Source organism: Panthera tigris, chromosome D1 (genome assembly GCF_018350195.1).
Source record: "Panthera tigris isolate Pti1 chromosome D1, P.tigris_Pti1_mat1.1, whole genome shotgun sequence".
NCBI classification, from domain to species: domain Eukaryota; kingdom Metazoa; phylum Chordata; class Mammalia; order Carnivora; family Felidae; genus Panthera; species Panthera tigris.
Genome location: NC_056669.1, coordinates 84815462 through 84841057, shown reverse-complemented (window position 1 = coordinate 84841057; position 25596 = coordinate 84815462). Strand labels below are relative to the sequence as shown.

General features: G+C 35.9%; 1 protein-coding gene and 1 pseudogene across 2 annotated transcripts in view; both read left to right on the top strand.

The window, feature by feature from the left end:
- DCDC1 (doublecortin domain containing 1) overlaps nucleotides 1-25596 on the top strand; it is a 490317-nt gene that overhangs the window by 82391 nt on the left and 382330 nt on the right. For both annotated transcript variants that reach the window (XM_042959037.1, XM_042959036.1), the window contains one exon: nucleotides 6862-6955. In XM_042959037.1, the coding sequence (XP_042814971.1) occupies nucleotides 6862-6955 (94 nt within the window). The remainder of the gene's footprint in view (nucleotides 1-6861; nucleotides 6956-25596) is intronic.
- LOC102972362 lies at nucleotides 4567-5201 on the top strand (annotated as a pseudogene).

The window sequence follows — 25596 nt, the reverse complement described above, 5'->3', positions numbered from 1 at the left end:
CACCCAGGAGCCCCAAGCTTTTAGTTTTAGTAGCAAGAGGATAAGGCTTCAATTTTCTCTCTGATGTAAGGTCAAAAGTAAAGAGGGAAGTAGGGGCGAAGAGGCCCGGTGGAGACAGCTGGGCAAAGATGGTTTGAAATATTCATTATGGTAAGTATAAGAGAGAGTTGACCAAGCAAATGAAATAGAAGTGACTAGGCAGCATTGAGGGGCCATGGATTTTGGTGAGTATGAATAATACTAATGCTGATATGATCATTTGTGTGATTTCTCCAGGAGCACCAAGATTCTTGGTATGTGCACCACAAGTAGATAGTAAGCATCAGCCAGGGTTAGGATTTTTATCCATGAATGAGGAAGAATGACTGGAGCGAAGGAAGATGGTCACTTGAAGGTCAGGCTGTTTTGTTTGTTCAGTAAATGAGTTGGGAAGAAATCTTGAAATAGCATTGTAAGTAACACCACTTCCCACCTTCCCATCCACTCCCACCACTTTGAGATTGTGATATGAGAGAGTAAAATCCCAGCACTTGAGAGGAGTCTGAGAAAATTAATGAACTCAGGGAGACAGCCTGGTTTCTTTTAAAAGAGCCTGAGGGCCGAGTTGATTTGGTTGCTGAGGGGAAGCATTTTCAGATTGCACAATGCAAAGACCCTCTTGCTGTAGTGTGAAAGCATCCATAAAATATGTAAATAAAGAGTGTGGCTGTTTTCCAAGACTTTATTTATGGACACTGAAATTTTAATTTTAATGTGACAAAATACTATTCTTCTTTTGATTTCTTTTAACATTTAAAATTGTACAGGGGCGCCTGGGTGGCTCCGTCGGTTGAGTTTCTGGCTCTTGATTTTGGCTCAGGTCATGATCTTTCAGTTCATGGTCTCTCAGTTTGTGGGACTGAGCCCTGCACTGGGGTCCGTGCTGGGAGTTGGGAGCCTGCTTGGGATTTTCTCTCTCTCCCTCTGCCCGCCCCCCACCCCCACCCCGTATGTGCACAGTCTCTCTCTCTCTCTCTCTCTCTCTCTCAATAAATAAATAAATAAACCAATAAATAAACATGTAAAAAATTTTAAATTTATACAAATTATTCTTAGCCCATAGGCCATACAGAAATAGGCCATGGCTCGAATTAGCCCATGGTGTACAGGCTGCTGACCCTTGCTGAAAAAGAGTTTGTGGGGAAGTAGAAATCAGGGCTTTTACTTCTGAATGTTTACACATAAAACATGTCTACATTGGTTTGTTTTTTTTTTATAAAATTTTTTTTTTAACATTTATTCATTTTTGAGACAGAGAGAGACAGAGCATGAACGGGGGAAGGTCAGAGAGAGAGGGAGACACAGAATCTGAAACAGGCTCCAGGCTCTGAGCTGTCAGCACAGAGCCCGACGCGGGGCTCGAACTCACAGACTGTGAGATTGTGACCTGAGCTGAAGTTGGACGTCCAACTGACTGAGCCACCCAGGCGCCCCATGTCTACATTGTTGATTTGACTCACTCAGCCAGGGGTAATGTTGAGCTCTCTCACCTGGACTGGGGTAGTAGTGAGCCAAACCCAGAGGCTGTAGACTGTGTAACCACACCACCTCCATGGTGGCCATTCCAGAAGTTGCAAACTTGGCACCGGATATGCCCATGGGTGGAGGTAACTCCCAGAACTATAAACGGATTACACTAAAAACAGTTTGTGGAAAAATCTCTTCTCAGCTGTTTATTAAGAAGAGTCTGGTTTTACAGCATGATGGTTTTAAATTTCAGTATCTGAAGTGTTCTCTACAACCTCTGCTGTAAGAAACTAACAAAATGTGAATTTATAAAAATAATATTTTAACAAGCTTAACAGGTACAAATGAATGGAAATGGTATTTTAATTAACCTTAATAGTACAGTAAGATGACACTGTTAAATATTTTCAGTTGTGAATTATAAGAATGACCTTACAAGTAGAGGCTTCATTTCAGGCTTTTTGACAGAAATTTATATTGATACTAATTCATACCACTGATAAGTTACTCTGAGAAAGTGATTACTGAAGGTTGGCATTGCTTAAGCACTGCAAGGATCTTTTATACAGAAAATATGAGAGAATGACAGCGTTGCTGATGCGTTATTAATTACTAGTATCTGATTTTCTAATGCTGGCTTTTATACTCACTTAACTCTTAAAATTTGGCTTGCACAAACATTTTACTGATGTTTGGGCACAATGAAAAGAGGGATCTTTGAGTTAGGAAGCTGTGTAATTTCACTTGGCTGTTTTTTTAAAACACAAAGATGGCAATATTTGAAATAATTTTGAAAATCATTGAAATTTTAGTTGAAGTAAATGGGACTAGCTTTAAATAGTTCACATTTTACTTAGTTTAATTAGTAAATTATAACTTTGGACAAGGGTATTTAGATATTGAACCTTCACTAGTAAGTAACTGGGGAGTATAATTTGTACCAAAGGACTTCATTGAACTTTTAAATAATAGATTTGTAATATTAAGAAACTGAGAACTAAACATAAAGAATGGAAAGATCAAGAATATAGGGAGCCAAAGGAGGAGGCTCTATGGGACCAACTGTAGATTCTTAGTAGTATTCAGAGATGATTGGCTAAGGAAGAATGTGTACTGAATTACATCCTGTTAATATTTCTGTCAATGAGGGTGGTGGTGGTAAAAGAATAAACTTTGGGCACAAAGTCACATGGAATAAAGTGACCATTAGGAGAATTTTGCTAGAGATGAACTGTATTCATAAAGTGTTTTTAAAAACACAGGGGTGGATCCCATGCCAATGTCAGTCAGTATGTTCCACTCTCTTTTCTGTCTAAAGTTCACTTTCTTCTGATAACTTCTCTCTTCTATTCTGAATATTACTTTATAAGCATCTTTAGTAAAGGTTTCAATCCATGGATAGGAGTCCTAGGTGAACTTGTGTGTAGTAATCACTACAGAAATTGGCCCAAGAGAGTGGGAAGGAAAGCAGGAAGAGTAACATTTAGAGTCACCAGCATTATTACCTTATTTTATTGGGTGGCAAGGACCAGACCCAGCCACTGGGCTCTTCCAAATTAGATATTCCAAAATACTCATTTTGTCTGACTTATGAGGACATAGGGCATTGGTCAGGTATTGAATCCATGCACCGACACCCTCCAGGTGGGGAGATTGGTGGTCAGGGAATTTGCTCCACATGACAGAGTTTATAGTCACTTGTGAAATACATTGCAAGTATGTTGTAATTATTTAACCTAGGTAAAGCACTGATATTGTAAATATTTCCTTCATAGATTACAGGGTTCAAGATTATTCCTGTAACATCATTCTTAATCATAAACAGATAATTCCTTCTTGATTTTGAGAAAAAGATCAGTAATACAGTTTCTGAAGAATTGCCCCAAACTCTGGATTGCAGCTAGTATGGAAGAAAGACACACAATCCTGTGAATGTCCATGGCAGTATGTGTCTCATGAGAACATTATTGGTCATGTATAGAGGTAGTATAAAGACTGAGAACCTCTGATGTAATATGGCAAAGGCCAATTTGTCAAATTAAATTTGTCAATTAGATATTTGCCTCTTAAATGCAACACACATCACTTGATATAGCAACTAGATAAACCAAATCAGTCACAATGTTTGAAAGTTGTTCTCCAGACTGGAAGGAGAGTACAGCTTTGTCCCTATATACACATTAAGCTGTTTAAATATGTTTGTTGTCACAAAGAAATTGAGTTGATTGAGCTAAGACTAGGATTACAGGCCCCAATTTTAAAGTAAGTATAGTAATCCCTATCAGAATAACACCAGCATTCTTCACAGGGCTACAGGGCAAACAATCCTAAAATTTGTATGGCACCAGAAAAGACCCTGAATAGCCAAAGCAATTCAGAAAAAGAAAACCAAAGCTGGAGGCATCACAATTCTGGACTTAAAGCTGTATTATAAAGCTGCAATCATCAAGACAGTTTGGTACTGGCACAAAAACAGACACATAGATCAGTGGTACAGAATAGAGAACCCAGAAATGGACCCACATATGTATAGCCAACTAATCTTTGACAAAGCAGGAAAGAATATCCAATGCAAAAAAGACAGTCTCTTTGGTAAAACTGGACAGCAACATACAGAAGAATGAGCCTGGACCACTTTCTTATACCATACACAAAAACAAACTCAAAATGGATGAAAGACCTAAACGTAAGACAGGAAACCATCAAAATCCTAGAGGAGAAAGCAGGCAACAACCTCTTTGACCTTTCAGGTTTTTTTAGTATCCCCTGTATGAATCTTTATATAGTTTGGATATTAGGCCATTATTCAGTACATCATTTACAGAGATCTTTTCCCATTCCGTAGGTTGCCTTTTTGTTTTGTTGATGGTTTCCTTCACTGTGCAAAAGCTTTTTAGTTTGATGTAGTCACAGTATTTTTGTTTGTTTGTTTTGCTTTTGTTTCCCTTGTCTGAGGAGACATATCTAGAAAAATTTTGCTAAGGTTGATGTCCAAGCGGTTACTGACAATGTTTTCTTTTAAGAGTTTTATGGCTGAAGAAACAAGAGTGCAGCATGAACATGGGGAAGCAAAAGAAAGCAAGAAAGTATGCAACCATGAAGTGAATGCTTAGTCTCCGAAATCAGAGGCTTAAAGAGAAGGATAGATTGAAACCTAAAAAGAAAGAAAAGAAAGATCCCAGTGCACTCAGGGAAAGAGAAGTCCCCCAACATCCTTCCTGCTTATTCTTCCAATATAACACACAGCTGGGCCCACCTTGCCACATCCTGGTGGTATCAACTTTATCAACTTTTCCATTAAAGCCAAACTTGACTTAGTACAATCAGTGATAGACTGTCCGTATGCCAAGTGTATCCCTTGTATAACTGACTGTGTAATGGCTGAAACTGAGAAATTGGGGTAAAAGTTGGCTCTAAGGATTGCCAAGGATCCAAGATTTGAATGATTACCATGCACACGCAAAGGAACCTATGCAGATGACTGCTTACTACAGAGAGTAACTCAGCACAAGTGTTACATTGTGGCCACCGTTGACCGGGACCTTAAATGAAGGATCCAGAAGATCCCTGGAGTTCCCATCATGTACATTTCTAACCATAGGTACAACATTGAGCAGATGCCAGATGATTATGGAGCCCCTTGGTTCTAATTCTAACACTCTAAAGATAGAGATCCTCTGCCTTCCTTTACCAACTTTTTCTGTTTCCAGTTCATGTAGCAATACGCTATAACATGAATTATTCTCCTTCTTACCCATTTGCTCTGTTATGAGCTGAGTATGGTTAAATACACTCACTTTTGAAGTTGTTTTGAAATTGATATTTTGTATCATTTTGAATTTTGTTGCATCTTTTTATAAATCAGATGATTGCACACATTAAAAAAAGAGTTTTATGGCTTCAAGTCTTACATTTAGGTCTTTGATCCATTTTGGGTTTATTTTTGTGTGCAGTATAAGAAAGTGGTCCTGTTTCATTCTTTTGCATGTAGCTATCCAGTTTCCCCAACACTATTTATTGAAAAGAATGTCTTCTCCCCATTGTATATTCTTGCCTCCTATGTCATAAATTGATCATATAAGTGCGGGATTATTTCTAGGTTCTCAATTCTGTTCATTGATCTATGTGTCTTTTTTGTTCTGTCAGTGCCATACTATTTTGGTTATTATAGCTTTGTGGTATATATAGTTTGAAATCTGGGTGCATGACACTTCCAGTTTTGTTCCTCCTTCTCAAGATTGCTGTGGCTACTCCAGGTCTTTTGTGGTTCCATACAAATGTTACAATTATTTTTTCTAGTTCTATGAAAAACACTATTCGTATTCTGAAAAGGATTGCCTTGAATCTATAGATTGCTTTGGGTAATATGGACATTTTAACAATATTAATTCTTCCAATCCATGAACATGGTATATCTTTCCATTTATTTGTATTGATTAAGACCAATATAAAAGTAATATCCTTCCTGGGCATGTGGGTGGCTCAGTTGGTTAAGCGTCCAACTCTTGATTTCAGCTCAGATCATGATTTCACAGTTTATAAGATCAAGCCCCACATAGGCTCTGCACTGTCAGTACACAGCCTGCTTGGGATTCTCTCTCTCTCTCTCTCTCTCTCAAAAACAAATACATAATTTAAAAATAAAATGAAATAAAACTAACATCTTGACATTGTAAATTAATGAAAAATATAGAAAATACCAAGAATGATATAAAAATTTCCTGGGGCACCTGGGTGGCTCAGTTGGTTAAGCATACGACTCGTGATTTTGGCTCAGGTCATGATCTGAGGGTTCATGAGTTTGAACTCCGCTTCGGGCTTTGCACTGACAGTGTGGAGCCTGCTTGGGATTCTCTCCCTCCTCTTTTCTCTTCCCCTCCCCTGCTCATGCTCTCTTTCCCTGTGTCTCTAAATAAATAAAACTTAAAAAACAAAAAAAAATAGATAAAACTTTCCTTCAGTTCTAGCATTTATTAGTATGTAACTACCTTTTAATATTTATTGCATCTCTTTTCTCTTTTTTATTAATATTTGTTTTTTATTTACTTTTATTTCATTTATTATTTTTTTTTAAGTAAGCTCTGAACCCATCTTGGGGCTTGAACTCATAACCCTGAGATCAAGAGTCACCAGGTACCCCAGTTGGTGTGTTTTTAAAGTAAAATTATGATATAATAATTGTAACTGTTTTTTTTCTTATCATATTTTAGGAATATTTTCTAAATAATCAAATTTCATTTTATAATATAATTTGTATAGCCATTTAGTATAGAAAGGACTTTCAATGTTTATTCAATTTAGCCAGAGCTTATTGTAATAAATTATTTATAGTTTTTTTCTACGCTCTCTTGGTAGGTTTTAGATACTTGCACAATGAGAATGAACCTAAATTCACCAGCCAGATATCTTTATGATTTGTATGGCAGAACAATTAAAGATATTTCAAAAGGTAAGTCACAAAGATTTTACAAGCTCTATGATCACATTTCAAAAGACATTTGCATAATTTATATATATAAACATATATGTATATAAATATATATGAATATATATATGAACATATTTATATATATGAAAACAGATATAATAAAAGTTTAGTTTTAACATGGGAAATATTCCTATACAAAAGGAAATTATGGAATGGATTAAGGTTTGAAGAATTTTTATTTCAGCTTGTGTTGGTCCATTTGGGCAGTTATAACAAAAATAGCATAGGCTGAATGGCTTAAACAACAAACATTTATTTCTTATAATTATGAAGTCTGGGAAGACCAAGATCAAGGCCCTGGCAGATTCACTGTCTGTTGAGGGGCCCTTGATTGATTCATAGGCTGTTATCTTCTCATTGTGTCCTTATATGGTAGAAAGGGCAAGGGTACCTGGTGGGGTCTCTTGTATAAGGACACTAATTTCATTCATGAGGCCTCTACCCTTATGACCTAATTATCTCCAAACACCGTCACATTAGGTTTCAACATTTGAATTTTGGGGGGACACAAACATTCAGCCTATAGCACAGCTCAAGCTTAGATTTGAGAAAAATCATGAGTGTTTTAACCTTCATAAGCCATAATTTAATAAACAAAAGCAATTGATAAATTTTCATAACTTAACAGATACTTTCTATGGTATGCAGCTTTCAAAGGAGAAAAATGAGAAATCATACTACTGTTGCTCACATATAAAATTTTTAAATGTTTTGGTTAACTTCTAGAGGTTTTTCAAAAGTTATGAAATGTGTTCTAAAGCAATTTTATTGGGATGCCTGGGTGGCTCAGTTGGTTAAGCATCTGACTTTGGCTCAGGTCACAATCTCACAGTTCGTGGGTTCGAGCCTCGCATCAGGCTCTGTGCTAACAGCTCAGAGCCTGGAGCCTGCTTTGGATTCTGTGTCTCCCTTTCTCCCTCCCCTACCCCACATGTGCTCTCTCTTTCTCTCTCAAAAATAAATAAATAAACTTTAAAACAATTAAAAAATAAAACAATTTTATTCTATGTCTTTGTCAAAATATGAGACTTTCATCTGTTTCTAAACGCACTGATTTGCTAGTCTCTAAGAGCAAAAATACCATGAATTCCACATTTGTACTTTTAAATTACTATTAGTAGTAATTACTACTATTATTTACTTCTTACTTTTTTAATTTACTTTTTATACTTTAGTAGTAATTACTATTCTTTACTAGTACTACTATTAGCACTACTAAAAATGCTACTCTTATGGTCCTATCACTTCATCTGAACCTTAACTCCATATGCCTGAAGAGGGCCAGAATATTAAATGGCATACTTAACTGCAAGGCTAGATCCAGGCAACTGTAAGTGATTTTAGGATATGGCTATTCTGAATACTTACATTTGTTTCTAAAATCCTTGCTTGTAATATATAAAAACAAACCTTTACTGGCTTTATGAACTTAATCCTATTGAGTGACTACTATTATATTTTGATATTTGGGGTGCTTGGGTGGCTAAGCGTCCAACTCTTTTTTTTAATGTTTATTTATTTATTTTTGAGAGAGAGAGAGAGAGAGAGAGAGAGAGAGAGAGAAAGAAAGAGAATGAGCACATGAGCAGCAGAAGGGCAGAGAAAGGGAGACAGAAAATTCCAAGCAGACTCCGTGTTGGCAGGACAGAGCCTGACGCAGGGCTCGATCTCTTGACAGTGAGATCATGACCTGAGCTGAAACTCAGAGTCAGTCGCTTAACTGACTGAGCCACCCAGGCACCCCATAAACTTCCAACTCTTGATCTTGGCTCAGGTCATGATCACATCATTCATGAGATCAAGCCCCATCCATGCTGAGCATGGAGCCTACTTGGGATTCTCTTTCCCTCTTTCTCTGTCCCTCTTCTGCTTGTGTGCTTGCACTCTCTCTCTCTCTCTTTCTCAAAATAAATAAACTTTAAAACAGATATTTTGAACCTTATTATAATTCTTAAATTTTTTTCTGCCAAGGATTATATGTGTGTTTTCATATTAGAAAGTAAATTATACTTTATCATTTTTAATGTTTGTATTGATATAATTATTTTTTATTTTATTAGAAGATTTCAAAGCTTTTGTAGACATACCCATTATGTAGCTAGTTACGTACCTGTAAGACACATGAAACACAGGGAATCCTTCTTTATGGTCTTTTTTGAGGGGGAGGAGAGGATATGGAATATCAATATTAAAGTTTATGTTTTCTTTCTTGCATTCCCCCCTAATCATGCTGGTTCAAATGATCTTTATAATCAACAATATTACATAATCACTCTTAAATTTGCATTAATAAAATAAATAACACATTTTAAGACCCTATCCATCTTTAAATTATTTCCAGCTCACTGGGATTTGAAAAAAAAAAGTTTTTAAATTAATCATTAGAATTAAAACTGTAAGGCACCCTGGTAAAGGGGAAAGATTTACACTTAGAAAGTTGATTTTTACCCCCTCCCAAATGTGGAAGAACAGCACTACTTATCAAAACATAAAAGCTCTGACTCTGAGGTGTGATGCTTCATGGATGCCAGAGGCAGACTCATGCCTCATGCTTCACGTGTCCCAGAAGTGTGCTATTATCACATTTTAATGCATGCCTTGCCCTGTGTCTTTGCGTACGTAGGAACGCTATGCCAGCTGAAATTAGCCTATGCGACTACTAACATGTGGAAGCATAACAAGTTCACTAGACTTAAAATCCTCAAAGAAGCTAATCCTACTGGAGGAGCTTCCAGTCTGTAGTGCCCTAGTCACTTAACATTAGGTTTTTGCATTTATTTTTTCTTTGTTCGTTAGTATAATTTGTGCATCAAATGATTGAGGTCCCTCAACTTTTATATTTCATAGTCTTCTGAACTTCAGCTTGGGAAAGATGAAGTGTTATGGGAAAGTTATCTTTTAATTTAAACAAATGCTAATTCTCTCATTTGATGTATGACTCTTGTTTGCTTATGTCAAATCAGAATATCACATCTAATGTTAAGATCATAGTAATTACTTTTTATTTATAAGGACAGATTAGAAGTGCAATTGTACCAAGGACTGAAATGTAACAGATATACAAAATGAAAATTTTTCTCCTATCTGTTGCTTATTTTTTTAGAATTAGATATGCCTTGAAGGTTTTCCTCCTTTGCTGTGAGAAAGGAGCACATTGGACATGACACCAAACTTTTACTTTATCAAGTCTAGTGAAACTTTTAAAACCTCATAGGATTTGCAGATTGCTTATGTTTTTAGACTTCTAAAGACCATAGAAGATTTTAACAAAGAAATTTATTTTGTTACATGCAGAAACATTCCTTACTTATGCCTCCCACCAAGATCTATTCTTTCTAGAGTAGAACTACCCACTGTGTAAAGATGCCATATTCCTATGTATGATCAACATGCTAGTACAGCATTTCTGCTAGAACAGGATATAAAAAATGTATTCTGCAAATTCACTACCCCAAAATTACAAGGCTGTGGAAACAATAGTGTTGAGGAAGACCATTCAAAATCTATGCACCTTTAAAACTAGAATACCAACTTAAATAATAATTAACCTAGGGGATACTGTAAACAGCCTGGGTAGATGTCTCAGAGTGATGCCTCAGAGGATATTAAAGCTGCACAAAAACAATAGAGTGTGAGAAAATGCAGATGGACATCAACTGGAGGTTTGGGGCTTCCTTTAAGGAAGGCACAGGAGGAAGGGAAACTCCCACAGAGTCATGCAAGGAACCCCAGGGCTGCAGGCAAGCTAAAGCATTTTTCTTTCCTGCTAAAGGTCAGAATTCTACTCCTGCACTGTTGGCCTCCTTTGCCTAGGAAAAAGCACATATTTACCAACCAAACTTCTATATTGTATTGATATCATTGCCTATTTACTAATCATATATGAACTATTTGGTTATATAACATAACTATTTGGTTATATAACATAACAGTGGGAGAACACAGGTAGATAGTGTCAGATTTTGATAGACCTCATTTCCCCTAACATTTCCCAACTTTTTGTTCTCTTACCTTCTTTGGCTTCATTTTTCCATTATGGTGAACCAGAGAAGTGAGTCTCCCTCTTGAGGGAGATCCTCAGTCTGTTAGGACCTATTATTCCAATAACCAAACTCTGCTCCTGCGTGGATCCTTCCAGATCATGGTGGGTAGTATGAAATTTACCCTAGAAGATTCTGAAATGAGTTAAAATATAATTAAATTGACTCCAAGTCTATGTTATTGAGCATTGAATGTTCACTTCCTGTTCCATTTCCCACCCCAAATTATACCAGTAACACCACCCAAAATGGTTATGTATTTATTCTCTGACATGTTTTTCAGAAATTGTACAATGCAATGAAATCAAATGACAGGATTAATGTATTTTAATCACAAAACTCCAAACACATATCCTGAACTTGAGTTAATTCTTGCCCATTATGAAATTTTTGTGAAGTTAAATTCAAAGAATAAAATTCCAAAGAAATGAAAATCCAAAAATTTTATATTTATAGGGAAGTGAATTCCAAAATCAAATAATCTTACCTTTGTAAGTTAAAATCCAATAAAAGTTCCAACTCCACAAGTTAAAATTCAAAGAAATAAAAGTCCGTAATTTTTATTCTTCCCAGTGTCAGCCAGATGGCTTTTAGATGCCTAGTTTGAGCTGGAATTCCTCCAGCAGCTACCTTCTGGGCCCCCGTGGTGGGCATCATCCCTCAGGACTTGAGAAGTTGGAATGAGCTTATACCAACTTTCTCATGTGCCCTAATTCCAGTTGAATCAAGAGATGATCACAACATCAGCCCCATATCCAGGACATTCAGAATAGAAGCCAATCCCCAGTTTCTAATGTGGCTGTTCCAAGCAAAATGATGTTTCCAGGTAACTATTTTGGCATGATCCAGACCATCTGACTGTTGCCAAAGAGCATCACAGAAACTAAGTGAAGGAAGGCAAAGAAGAGAAAGCATTCCTCATGTCAGTCTTTCCAACATGCCAGTCAATTTACACTGTTGATCAGGGTCTGTGACATATGCTATAACTTGTTGGGAAGCAGTCTCTCATCAAGGCATTAATTATAGCATTATGTATTTATAATATTTTGAAGAAAAAATTGACCAGTGATTTCTAAAAAAAACTCTGCATAAGAGTTGATGAAGTGCTCTGAATTTGGAGCCAGAGTTCAAACTCCAGTTACGCCACCTATTGTATGAACTGAGACAAGTTAATTAGTTTCTTTGAGAGTTAGTTTCTTCATCTACAAAATAAGGATGAAATTACTTGCCTTAATAGGTTATTGCAAGGATTAAGTGAATTATATGTGAAGTCCTTAGAACAAGTACCTGACACTTGGTAAGCATTATATAACATTTTTTTGAGATTTTATTTTATTTTATTTTTTTCAACGTTTTTTATTTATTTTTGGGACAGAGAGAGACAGAGCATGAACAGGGGAGGGGCAGAGAGAGAGGGAGACACAGAACTGGAAACAGGCTCCAGGCTCCGAGCCATCAGCCCAGAGCCTGACGCGGGGCTCGAACTCACGGACCGCAAGATCGTGACCTGGCTGAAGTCGGACGCTTAACCGACTGCGCCACCCAGGCGCCCCTTGAGATTTTATTTTTAAGTAATCTCTATACTAAACATGGGGCTCAAACTCACAACCACAAGATCAAGAGTCATATGCTCCACAACTGAGCCAGGCAGGTGCCCCAACATTATAGAATACTTTATCATCATTGCTGTTATTATTATCCTCAAAGGGGATACTCTTACATTCTTTTGCAACATTTGGAAATTTACGTTGGTGGCAGCCCCAAGACTTATTTGAGATGTTGTTATTTGCCTTTGTAAAGTTTTCCAAGCACCTTAATGGTCTTTTCCCTCTGAGTCACATATTTCTGAACCCCATGCTGAACTGAGGGTAGGCCCTCTCTGGTGGCAAATCATCTGTCTTGCCTCGGGAACAGTAATTTCAATCCTGGGTCACAGTGGCTACTGCAATGGCCTCTGGCTATGGAACTGTTTAAGCCCAAGACACCTACTTCCTGATCACAGCTTCTCCCTTATGTTCACTTTAGTTCCATTACAGAATAACTTCACTCCATGGATTTCTGAACAGAAGTGGCTGTTTATGTTTCCGAGCCTCACGGTCTTAGGTGCTCAGTGAAGAATAGCACTGATGTCATTTCCTCCTGTAGACATGGTCTTTCCTCAGTTTTTGAATGCTCTTAGGCTTGAGTTAACATTTCTGTTCTCTTTTTCTACAACATTTAGGATTTGCCTCTGATGTACTCCTGTTCCTTTCAGAAAGGTTCCCTTCTCTAACAGGCTTGGGCTGCATTCTTTGTGGTCGTTGATTTCTTTCTTTTCTTTTCCTTTTGAGTTCATACTTGTGTTTTTTTCTAACATATCCCTGTAAATATTTTTCTTGCAGGGTCTCTCATAGTGAGAGATATGATATCAATAAGTTCCGGGGTGCCTGGGTGGCTCAGTCGGTTGAGCATCCGACTTCAGCTCAGGTCATGATCTCACAGTCCATGGGTTCGAGCCCCGCGTTGGGCTCTGGGCTGATGACTCAGAGCCTGGAGCCTGCTTTAGATTCTGTGTCTCCCTCTCTCTCTGCCCCTCCCCCTGCTCATGCTCTATCTCTGTCTCTCAAAAATGAATAAATATTTAAAAAAAAATAAGTTCCAAGTTTGTCAATATCATCTTTTGTTCAAACCGGTCCTATCCATTTTCACCTCCCTGAATTAAATAATCCCACCCAGGATGTATTTTCCCACTGGTTAACATCTAATTTAGATCTGACTTCTTTTTTTTTTTTTTTTTTTTGGTAATGTTTATTTTATTTTTGAGACAGAGAGAGACAGAGCATGAGCAGGGGAGGGGCACAGAGAGAGGGAGACAGAGAATCTGAAGCAGGCTCCAGGCTCTGAGCTGTCAGCACAGAGCCCGATGCGGGGCTCGAACCCACAAACCATGAGATCATGACCTGAGCTGAAGTCGGATGCTCAACCGACTGAGCCACCCAGGCGCCCCTAGATCTGACGTCTTTATCTATTATTGCTGTGCCTAGATCTTCTGTAACATAATTTGTCTTCCCTTTGCCTTAATCTTAAGCCCAGAAATTTGGTGGTGGGGGTCGGGGGAGGATGCACTAAATACATTTTTTGAGTATTTGATGTTAATCTTCCTAGTATTCCCCTCTCTAATTTGTTCAGATTTCATGTGCACATTTTGTATAACTGTCACATCCTCAAAAGAGATTCTCCAATTGCTTTTACTATTAATTTATCTGTAAAATAAATGTCACCTCTTCACAGTATTTGGATTCTGCCTCCTTTGGGGGATTATTCTGAGTTTGCCCTGTGAGATCTTTATTTCTCTCTTAGGTTTTACTGGACTCCAGTTACTGTTTGTGATTTTGTAACAATTGAAATATTTCCCTTTTGTAATAAACTCTTTAAGAGTAGTTAGCCTTGATACCCTCATATCTGGCCTTCAGGATTTCAGTTTGTCTTTTCATATCTTTTAAAAATGTATGTTCAAATCAGTTATTTACCTTTATTCTAAGATCTCTTTCCTCCTCCAGCTAAACAAACCTGTCTTGTTTATTTTCATGCATATACCGCTTTATTTTGATCATAAGGTTGAAGCATCTTTTGAAACCACTTTAGGGGCACCTGGCTAACTCAGCTGGTAGAACATACATCTCTTTATTTCCGGGTCCTAAATTCTAGCTCCACACTGGGCATGGAGCCTATATAAAACCACTTTACTTTCTCCTTGATTCCTTTAGCAAACCTTTTTCTTAGATTTGTAATACTTTCTTCCAGTTGTTTCTCTACCTTAACTGAAGAAGATGAAGTGTTCTTTTTATAATAAATCTACCACCTTTCTATAGGGGAAGCCACAATTTGGGTTTCTGAAACTTAGAACGTAAATGTTCATAATTTATCAGAATACAATTTCCCAGGTCAATCAATGATGAGTAAAGGAATCTCACCTCCCCCACTTTTTCCCAGATCATTATATAATCTACAAATGCATTTTTATTTCTGTTAAATGCATTGTATCTTTGACCTAAATTGAATTTAAAGACAACAAAAGCCCCCAAACTTTTACTAACAATTTGCTCCTAAACTGCTTCTTCCTTGTCCTGTACTTGTACTGCTGATTTTACAACTATGTGAACAGAATATTATACATTGATTCCTATTAAATTTCTACTTTCAAGGTTTTTATTTAGTAGTTTAGCCTTGCAAGATCTTTCAGATATTTAAACTGTAACCCAGGGACTAACAATTTCTTCTTTGTTTTCACTTGTAAATGTGATCTGAATACCAATTTTATCACTGTCTAAATTATTGATAATTTTTTAAATGTTATTCATTTTTGAGAGAGATAGAGACAGAGCTCAAGCAGGGGAGGGACAGAGAGAGAGGGAGACACAGAATCCAAAGCAGGTTCCAGGTTCTGAGCTGTCAGCACAGAGCCCAATGTGGGACTTGAACCCACAAACCGGGAGATAATGACCTGAGCCAAAGTCAGATGCTTAACTGACTGAGCCACCCATGTGTCCCAATTATTGATAATTAAAAAAAAAAATGTTGACTATGACACGAAGGGACAGAGACCTCTATTATGTTATCAAAGTCCCTGTCTCTGATTTGCAGTAATCTTCCATGGATATGGCTCTTTGTTTAGCTATGAATCTACAAGCTCACCAATCTCTCTGGTAACACTATTTTAAAAAGTAATTTAGGGGGTGCCTCTCTGGCTCAATTGGTAGAACATGTGACTCTTGGTCTCAGAGTGGTAAGTTCAAGCCCCACATTGGGTATAGAGATTACTTAAAAATAAAATATTTTTGAAAAGTGATTTTAGCCTATTGTAACTTGTCATACTCAACCCAAGCTTAAATCTTTATAATGGCCTGAAGGACCTTTATGATTTGGTCCCTACCCAACTTGGAGAAGTTCTTCACATCATACTACTGACTTCTTCATCACTGTACTCAAGTCACCTTATTTTTTCATTTCTGTTCCTCATTTTATTCTTCTTCATGCCCCAGTAAATTGCCATATAATGTTTTCCCTACTTGGATTTTTTCTCTCACCCTATCCGACTTGCAAGCAGTTGCCTACTCATCTTAAGGTCTTATGTTAAATATTTCTTCTTCTGAAATGCTTCCCTGACATTGCCTTGCTCTGATGCTATTTTCCTCCCTTGTCTAGGGCAGGTATCCCTGTTATACTAATAGCACCCTGTATATAGTAATTGTGACAATTGTACTTCATAAAACTGCTTGGGGAATTCTTTGTTTAATATCTGTCTCTCCACTAGACTGTAAGCTCCATGTATATAGAGATTTTGTAGTCTTGTCTCTATTCCCATGTTTAATTCAGGGCTAAACAATGTAGAGTAGATATCATAAAATAGTATAAAATTTCGGGTTGCTGCCCTTGTCTAGAAGCATTGTACTCAAATTCCTTTTAATGTGAGTGAAAAATTCAGGACACTGAGAAGGAGTCTAGTCAAATGCTCCCTTCTCTATGCCCCAAAAATGCCTAGTACTACCCATTTGTGGCTAGTACTACAGCTTCTGTTCTGCTAAATGTGGAATTTTGCAATGGTCCAGATGGTTTGGGCTTTGTAAGTGGCATTGCTTTCTTAGCTAGGAGTGGGTAACTCAGAAGGGTATATATGTAACCTACAGCCTTCAGTCAAGCCCCATAAAGGGACAACTGGGTGTTTGTGCATGCAGGTGTGCATGTGTGCATTTGTGTATGTGTGTTCATTCTCATTCCTTTTATTATTTTCCCCAGGAAAGAAACTGGGATCCAAGGCAGCATCTGCTCATAACTTTCTTTTGCCTTGTTTTGGATACTACATGACATACTTCTCTATAATTTTTAAATGGAAGCATTAAAGGAAAGCAATTATTTCTAAACAGGGGATCTAACCAGGAGATTTGTAGACATTATATGTTCTCCTACTTTGTTGCAGCTATACCCAGTTAACTTAGAAGAGACATGCAGATTTAGCAGTGGTCCTTGCTTAAGGATAATAGATGGTAGCTGTAGTCTATTGGGACCTACTTCCCATTGGAAGAAATGATAATTATATGCTGGTGTTAGAGATGTCAAGCCCCATGTAAAGAATTTCCCCAAGAGTCTTCCTGTTTGCCCCAAGAATCTCCCTCTCTGTTCATTAAATATTTATTTAATACATTAGTTGCTCCATATGGGTTCTCATGATTACTGTTTACTTTTCTAAGAGTTCAAAAACTGTTCCTCTTATAATCTCTTCTAGAACTTTTCAGGGAATTAAGATCAAACTTATGGCTAAAATATCTTCTTTAAAATTAAATACATTGTCTCTTTTCAATCCTTGGGTCCCAGTCCTATTTACTTTTATTTCTCATATTTTATGAAATGTAAAACTTCAGACCTCTTGCTGAAGAGGGATGCCAAATGCTAATAGTTGTGAATCAGCCCTTAAATCTCTCTAGGGTGCATTAGAATATATGAAGGCAGCCAGTTGAAAGCCCTTTTGTGTGGGAAATATGCCTCTCAGGAGATGTCTTCTGACTTCCCTTGGGACCTGTGCACCCTGTGACTTTGCCTTGGTTCCAAGGTTTCTTACACATGGCCCTCAGTGTTTCCTAATGACCTCCAAGCATCAGAGTTGGGCTTCTCTTGTTGCTTGGACAAAAACAGAAGGTAATCACTGACTTATAATTCTACTATTGATCTATAGAGAATATTAAGAATTTTTAAAGGCTTGACTTAAAGAAAAGGCTTTTTTTGGTGGCAGTTGGAGAACTCCCTTTATAATTGGATCACTTCCATCTTTTATTAAATGTGTGAATGCAGAATTGTGTGATGTGACCATTCACAAAGCAGTCTAATCTGCTCATAGACTCTTTAATATCTGTCAGAAATTCCCTTTTGAAGTCCTTAAAACATAGACTGTTTTTTATATTCATGAAGATATGATCATCACTCCTAGGTTTTGTTGGGCTAAATTTGCTTCAGTATTTATGTAATGTTTTAGCCAAATGCTTGCTCTTTCCATCTTGTTGGGTTTGTCTTTCTAGCTTTCGTTTTTTATCTATTTCTGAGTCTTTGAACCAAAAATCTTAGCCTGACTCTAATGACTTGTCAGTGATCCTAGAAATTCATTATTAAAAATATAAGAATAATTACCAATGAACACTAATTGCTTAATTGCTATTATCTGTTATAAAACAATTTTTTAACAAAGTTCTCCATGTGAAAGAACATGACCAGTATAGATTTGTTTTCTTCCCCATAAGAGTTTTTAGAATATTAGACAAATTATGCAAAAAGCTAATTATAGCTTTTTACATACATTATATAGTTCTACTATAGTTTACATACATTATATAGTTCTACTTTTGTGAAATGAGCATGGAGAAATAAACATTGAAAGGGAACCCTCCATTTTAATTGCTGAAACTATAAAGACTTTAGTTTATCACATTTAAACTACAAATTATATATATAATAATTAAAATATATTATATATATATATATAATCCTAAATAAAATATGTAAATGTAATATATTGACTTAAATTTTCATCCAAGGAGACCAAGACAGCTTTATCCACATTATCTGATTCTTGTAGGGCTGTCTGAATTAGGTATGTGTCTGTCAAATATTATTATTATAATTGCTTTCAGACAAGAAAATAGAAAAAGAAAGAAAAATTTTTAGATTTGTATTCGTTGATACTTTACAATGTAACAGTAGAATTTTGAAATATTTTTGGGTGCCTGGCTGGCTTAGTCAGTAGAGCATTCGACTCTTGACCTCGGGATTGTTAAAGTCAAGTCCCATGTTGGGTGTAGAGATTACTTAAAAATAAAATCTTAAAAAAAAAAAAAAAAAGAAACATTTTACAATTAGCTTGCTTTTAATGGTACTTACACATTAAGTGCTTTGTATATTTGATTGTGTTTCTAAGTTTTACTGTGTTTTCTATGATATCTTTTCCTAATGGGTCAAAAGTTAATTGGTGCCTCAGTTAACACCATTTAGGTTAAGCTTTTCTCAACAATAATAAAAATAAAAAATAATAATGTAAAAAGGTATCAGTTGTTACAGCAAACAATTATATAATGACATTTCTAAAGGCCTTTACTGCTAATTTTTGTTGGTTTCACTTAAGTTCCATGTTTTGCATTTTCCAAAACTAAGATGACACCTCAAATTTTTGTACAGAGCTTTAAAGTTTGCAAAAGCAGGTCATATGTATTCAATTACTATGTATTGGTATAGGCCATACCCACACAAAATAGATTAGATACAGTTTATTCTCAATATTTAAGTAAACTTAAAGTTATACCTATATCAGTTCAAGCAAGTTATGTTACATTATTACTAAATATCAGATATTTAAGATACTCAAGGAACTGAGTTCACAAAATAACTTGTATTTTTAAAGACCCACACAGTATTATTTTTGTTGAGGGGGAGGGCAAGACACAATAGAATGCCAGCTTATTTCTACTTGTATAAACCAAGTTATTTAAATAAATGAATTGTGTATGCTGACCTGTTCTACCAATGTGCTACTGGGACGTATGAAAAAAAGATGTGCATGGTGGTGGCAGTAGAAAGAGGCATAAAGCGTATTGGAAAACTACCAAATGTCCCCTGCAAATGGGCCCTATTCAGAATCAGTAAGCGTATGATGAGTGAAGTGGTTTTGAATATCGCCTTTAGATTCCATGCTGTTACAAGGCCAGCCCTGAACATGGCAACTCTTATTTCCACACACAGTACCTCTTCACTCTCAATTTAACCCCAAAATCTGATGAACCCATTACTCCATACTTGATTTCATGGAACAAGGAGTAGATATAGTTACAAATGATCAATCACAAGCCGTGAACCAAAGCAGCAAGGCATTAACAATTCACACCATTTCGGTCCACTTGCTCAAGCAGAAGATGTGCCAGCATATTTAATGCACAGCTACTTCGTTCAGTTTAAGAAAAGACATGACTCAGGATGCATTTTCAGAACAGAAGAGACCTAAGATTTCATACTTTCTAAGCCCCAATGTCAACGTTCATCCACACATCAGCAATTAAAATAACCAGGTGTTCTGTAAAGGTCACAATGTCTAAATTAAATTTTACTCAGGTAAAAACAATATGACCTATGAAATTCTTCCCCCCAATGCATCCCTGTTCTGTTTGATCCTATCATACAAATCAATGTCTCTTACAGCAGTATTATAACACTGTAGACCCCACAGGCAATATGCCGTCAGTTTAATAGGATCACTGAAAAACTAAAGCAGCTGTGAAAGATTGCTCTAAGTATAGCAATCGTGTGCTTGTCATTTTGTTCAGTGGAGGAAGCATCCAAATTTGGGTAGGCATCGGTATTTAAGAATATGACTGCTAAATCTTTTCACATAAGTACCTTAGGGACAATAACATTTGACATATAGCATATAAACAAAAGTACGCAGCAGCTGTTTAGTTTTGTTTGAATAAGAATATACTGATATAAATCAAGCAACACTGGAGACAGTATGCTTTACATCATTCAATCTTCCCAGCAGACCATGCTTTTGAGTGGCATCTGCTGGTTTTTCTGAGACCGGGAGCTTTTCAACTATTACCTAGAGCTGGATGCAGAGCATTAAAACACACACATACCTTGGCACTAACTCACACTCCCTCCAGGCATACACCCTGGGTGGGAGACAGTCAAATCTTAGTATCTTTAAAAGAGCTCACTTTGTTTCATCTAAAAAAGACTTTTTAGATAAACTTCATTTTAAAAATAAATTCCAACTGAATTGGTAGGAAATGTCCTAATGATGCCCTGCTAACAATAGCTGAGTATTTTAAGACTGAGATCTGAAACTTGCTGCCAAAGAGCACATAGAAGTTTCTTTATAGGTAATTATGCTCTGGGCAGTGCTCTTTTTTTTTCATAGTCTCATGTACTCTGACTGAAATGTGAAAATTACAGTATTATGTAAATTATGATTCTGAATATTTAATTGGCATGAATTTTAATTTTTAATTCACAGCAGGTTATTAAAGCCTTTGATTATTTCTAGTACTTTTTGAAAATATACTAATTAAAAAATCCTCTTTTTAGCTTTCCATAGTAGATTCAAATGAGTATACAAAGCGTCTCTTTTAATGTAAGGTGTTGCTTTTGGAAAGAGATCTATATTCTCTAGGTATAGAACTTCACAGACATTCCAGTCTATTTCTACTTGGTAAGTTCCATCAGCTTTGTGGTTTCTCTTTAGAGAGATATTTGTCTCCTTGTCAGAAATCCTTGTACTGCCCCCATGATGAATCCAAATAAGTTCAAGCTTCTTATCAGTGATGAAGTGATTTTAATATAAGGTCCTCTTGAAGATGGAATAGCTTATTTCTATATGAATAGCATTTGAACTCATTGCATATGGTGTATCTTAGAGGATATCATCTTTATTATTTATAATAGCTATTTTGATCTTAACTAATATTTTTGCTGTGTTACATAAGTTTTATGGTGTGCTTTTTCCCATAGTAACATGATTTATGACATGGTAGGATAATGCACATGAGGCTTTTCCAAGACTTTTTAAATACCCACCTCTGGCCTTCTCCTGGCTTGTTAATGCTTCATTGCCAAATTGTATCATTTTCTTTTGTATTTACTTCCCTTCTTAGTCTTCAAGGTCATTTGATAAGGAAAATTAAGGCAAAACAGTTGTACATATTCTAAATGTGTTTCAAAATTCTGGGATATTAATACTTACTAAATTTTGATCAAATTTTCATTTGGTCATAGAAAGTTACAGATTTTAGGTGATTGTGTATAGTTCCTAAAAGACTGTCCACAGTATATCCAATGTACTATTTATTCATCTGGTAGACATTTATTAAGCACTGCTTTTACCAAACTAAAAAATTCTATGGCCTCAGAACCCTAAAGCATTTATGATATACTGGAGGATGGGAGTGGGAGTGGAGAAGATAAGGATTAATTCAAATCAATCAGTGGAAAATAAAATTATAAACAATGCTCTGGGAAACATAGAGGAGGGAGCAGTTAATTCTGCCTAAATAACATGGGATATTTTGCCAAAGAAGGTAACATTTGATATGAACCTTGAAGGACAAGAATATATTAACAAGTGGAAAAAAGGAGGAAGAAATGCAAGTGAAATGGAATGGCGTGAGTAAGAAAAGTATCAATTGTTAGATATGAAATTAAAATAGCTACTATGTTTAATCATATGATCGATTTACCCATGATGCTCAATATTAACTCTACCCAATGAAGTTACTTCTTTTGGTCACATGGTCTATTTACTTAGCATCCTCAGTCTTAACTCCAAACACAATGAGACTGTTGGATTCATCTGTTTTCCCTGCAGTCATAACTTGAGAATAAACAAAATGGATAAAAAGCTATCAACCTCATAACTGCACCTCTGCAGTGGTGGTAATGATCCCAATGGAATGATCACATTTGACTGATCTATGCTTATTGACAAATTTAATGAATGATTAATTTCCAAACCACTTATCTAATAAAAGTGTTGAGGCCCTATTTAATGAAAATACTGAGATACAGGAAAGCAAAACTCTTGTTGCAACTATGTAAATAGGAGCAAATAGATAGAACACCTGTAATTAAGGCCTCAAACCTAAGACAAAATGCTGTGTGTAGCTCTACACAGAAATATTAAAGGAATATAGGAAGATAGCAGCCAGCTAACCTTTCTGAGGCAATATTTATGAGTAGTAGTTTGAAGGAGAAACTCGTGGTTTATGCACAAAATAATACCTTGGAGTTCATTCACTGGGAAAGACTTATTTTTTCATTGAGTATCTCTCATGGGCCTTGTTAGCTCATAGCAACATCTAGGTTTATGCTCTTTCCAAGGTTGAAAAGTGTCTATTGTCCTCTCTAAATAATTGCCTTTGTTTTTTGCACCACATCTTTATGCAATAGTCTTCTTTAATAGAATGCACTTTGCTTCAGAAACTGAGTAAAAAAGAACTCTACATAAAAGAAAACCATTGGTTAAGAACACTTATGAGTTGTCTTTGGTATAGAATATTAAGAATATCCACCAAAATCCTTAAAAAATAATTCACACGTTAAAAAAAAATCTATGGTTGGGGGTGAAAAGCCAACTGACTTATTTTTAATCAAATTTTCTATTATATTTCAAAACTATCATTTTAGGTCAAGTCTCCTTTTATATGGGAAGTATTCTAACTGATTAATAAATTTAATTTTTTAAATAGATTAGGCTTATATTTATACTTCCTTTCTCAGTACTTAGGGCGTATCATTTTCTTATGTTTTCTGTACCTTCCTAGTTAGTGGAAACATTGTTTGTTCTTGGAGTGTGCTTTGTCTTCCTTTTCAAGAAGATCATCAAAGTTACTAGTTTGCAGCTTCCAAAAAGAAAAGAGCCTTCTAATCCCTAGTTCAGAGGCTAACCTTTATTAGCACTCTTGTGGTTATAATGAGGACCCTGCCTCCAGCAGGGAGATTCTGGAATACTGAACAGATTATTCAACAAGTTCAGAGCAGATTCTGAAGTCTCTTATAAAACCTGCTTGTGAATACTGCTTTCTTTGCTTTGCTATTTCTGGTTTCCATAGTATTCCTAATTACATAAATCATGTGGAGCATGGGAGCTATTTTCTATCCTATATCAATTCTGACACTGCTTGGATTTTGGTATAATTTTTTTTCCTAAACTTTACTTTTTTTTTCTTAAATTTTTATTTAAGAGGGCACAAACCTGCAAAAAGTAGAGTTTGTATTAGAAGATCTATGAAATTATACTTTGGAATCCCTTGGGCTGACTTAAAGAATTTGAAAGTTATTTTGTGGCAAGCATGGATGAATAAAACTGTAGGACTAGAGAATCTGATAACATGTTCTCAGGTTTAAATTCAAGATTAAATCCAGGATGTAGATCATTCAAGTTTATTACCTACTTCTCAGTTTACTTTAAATTATTTCAACTTAATAGCTATTTATGTAATGCCTTTCCATATTCAAAAACTGTGGTATGTTCAATAAGTGTACCAAATTAAAAGTTTACAAGTTAAAACTCAATACATAATAATGTATGAATGCAGTTAACTGAAAGCACTGATCATTCTTAAGCTAGTTTTCTTTAGGAAAAATTATAATCAAGATTGATTTATATTGTGAATTTTTCTTAAAGATTGACGGGTTGCAATTCTGATATACGTTTATTTTTTATTTTTCTTTACTTCATAGTTTATATGATCTTATATTTTGTAAAAGTTTGAGGTATTTGTTACAACAACACTTACAGAGAAAAACAGTTGCTTCAGGGGGATAAACATGGTTTTGATATGTGAATTTTAGGAATTAATTTCTGAGGCTGGGTGAGTGAATTTCATGCACACATCTAAAGATGTCTAAATAGTCCCTGGGTCATAATTTTCTTTTAACTTTATAGTAGTTTTAGAAAAGCTTAAGTTCTATTTCCAACCTTCTCCTTAGTGTTGAATACATTAGAAAGAATTTAAATTGTGCTATGGTTGAGACTTGCAGAACTTAGTGCCATAAAATGCATAACTTTTTTACTAAGAGCAAAATTCAGCAGAATACCAGTAGCAAAGGCCATTTGCATAACTCAGCGGCTCAGCAGCTCAGCTGAACCTAATTGTAATTCAATTTCCAGATTGCTACGCTAGGCCTCTCTGCATAAAATATGCCACATATAACATAACCAATGGCACGGAGCTAGGAGCTATTTTCTTTGCTGGTGATCTATTTAATTTCTTTTCTAGTAGAAATATGTATCAGAATAAGGTAGCCAAGCCATATAGTTATTTTGTATGTTTATACTATGTCACATGTGTATACTTAAGACCAAGTTAAAAAATGATATCCTTTCATTTTTCTGGGTTCCCAAATGCGTGTAAGATTTTTTTTTTATTTCTTTATTTCTGGCATTTCAGAGGGAAATTAAATCTTGAAAAATGTTAGCTAGCTGCCATGTTATTTGACTATTTTACACTAGAAAGACTTTATAAGCTAATCGTGTGAAAAAGTGTATAAACATGTCTGTCAAGTCCAGTATAGATGTTGCAATACAGGCCAACAAGTAAATATCTTCTCTCTGTTTACAAAATGCTTACTGGAATAGCATTCTAAATCTTTGACTAGCTTATATGCCAGAAACTTAAAAACAAAAAGGTATGATAAAATGCTTGCTTAAGATGCTCCCCTTTATTTTTAAACAGCCTTGCCACCCTGTTTTTATGGGTTATTTAATCAATGGCAGTGAAAAGACTTGAATAGCATGGCTTATGAAGGTGTGGATTATATTTTATGAATAATTTCCAGATGTGATGTTTTAGGTATATAGACTCCTCTATGGGAAGCTATATACAGAAACAACATGGATCTTACAATTTTATCAGGACAATGCAAGTAGATTTCAGCAAGGTTGGTTCCAACTCATCTGTGATAAATGAGAAGATAAGGCAATCAGTGCACACCATGACACTCTGTGCAGCTAGTTAGGCACACTTCAGGACTATTCAGGTGTGCTCACAA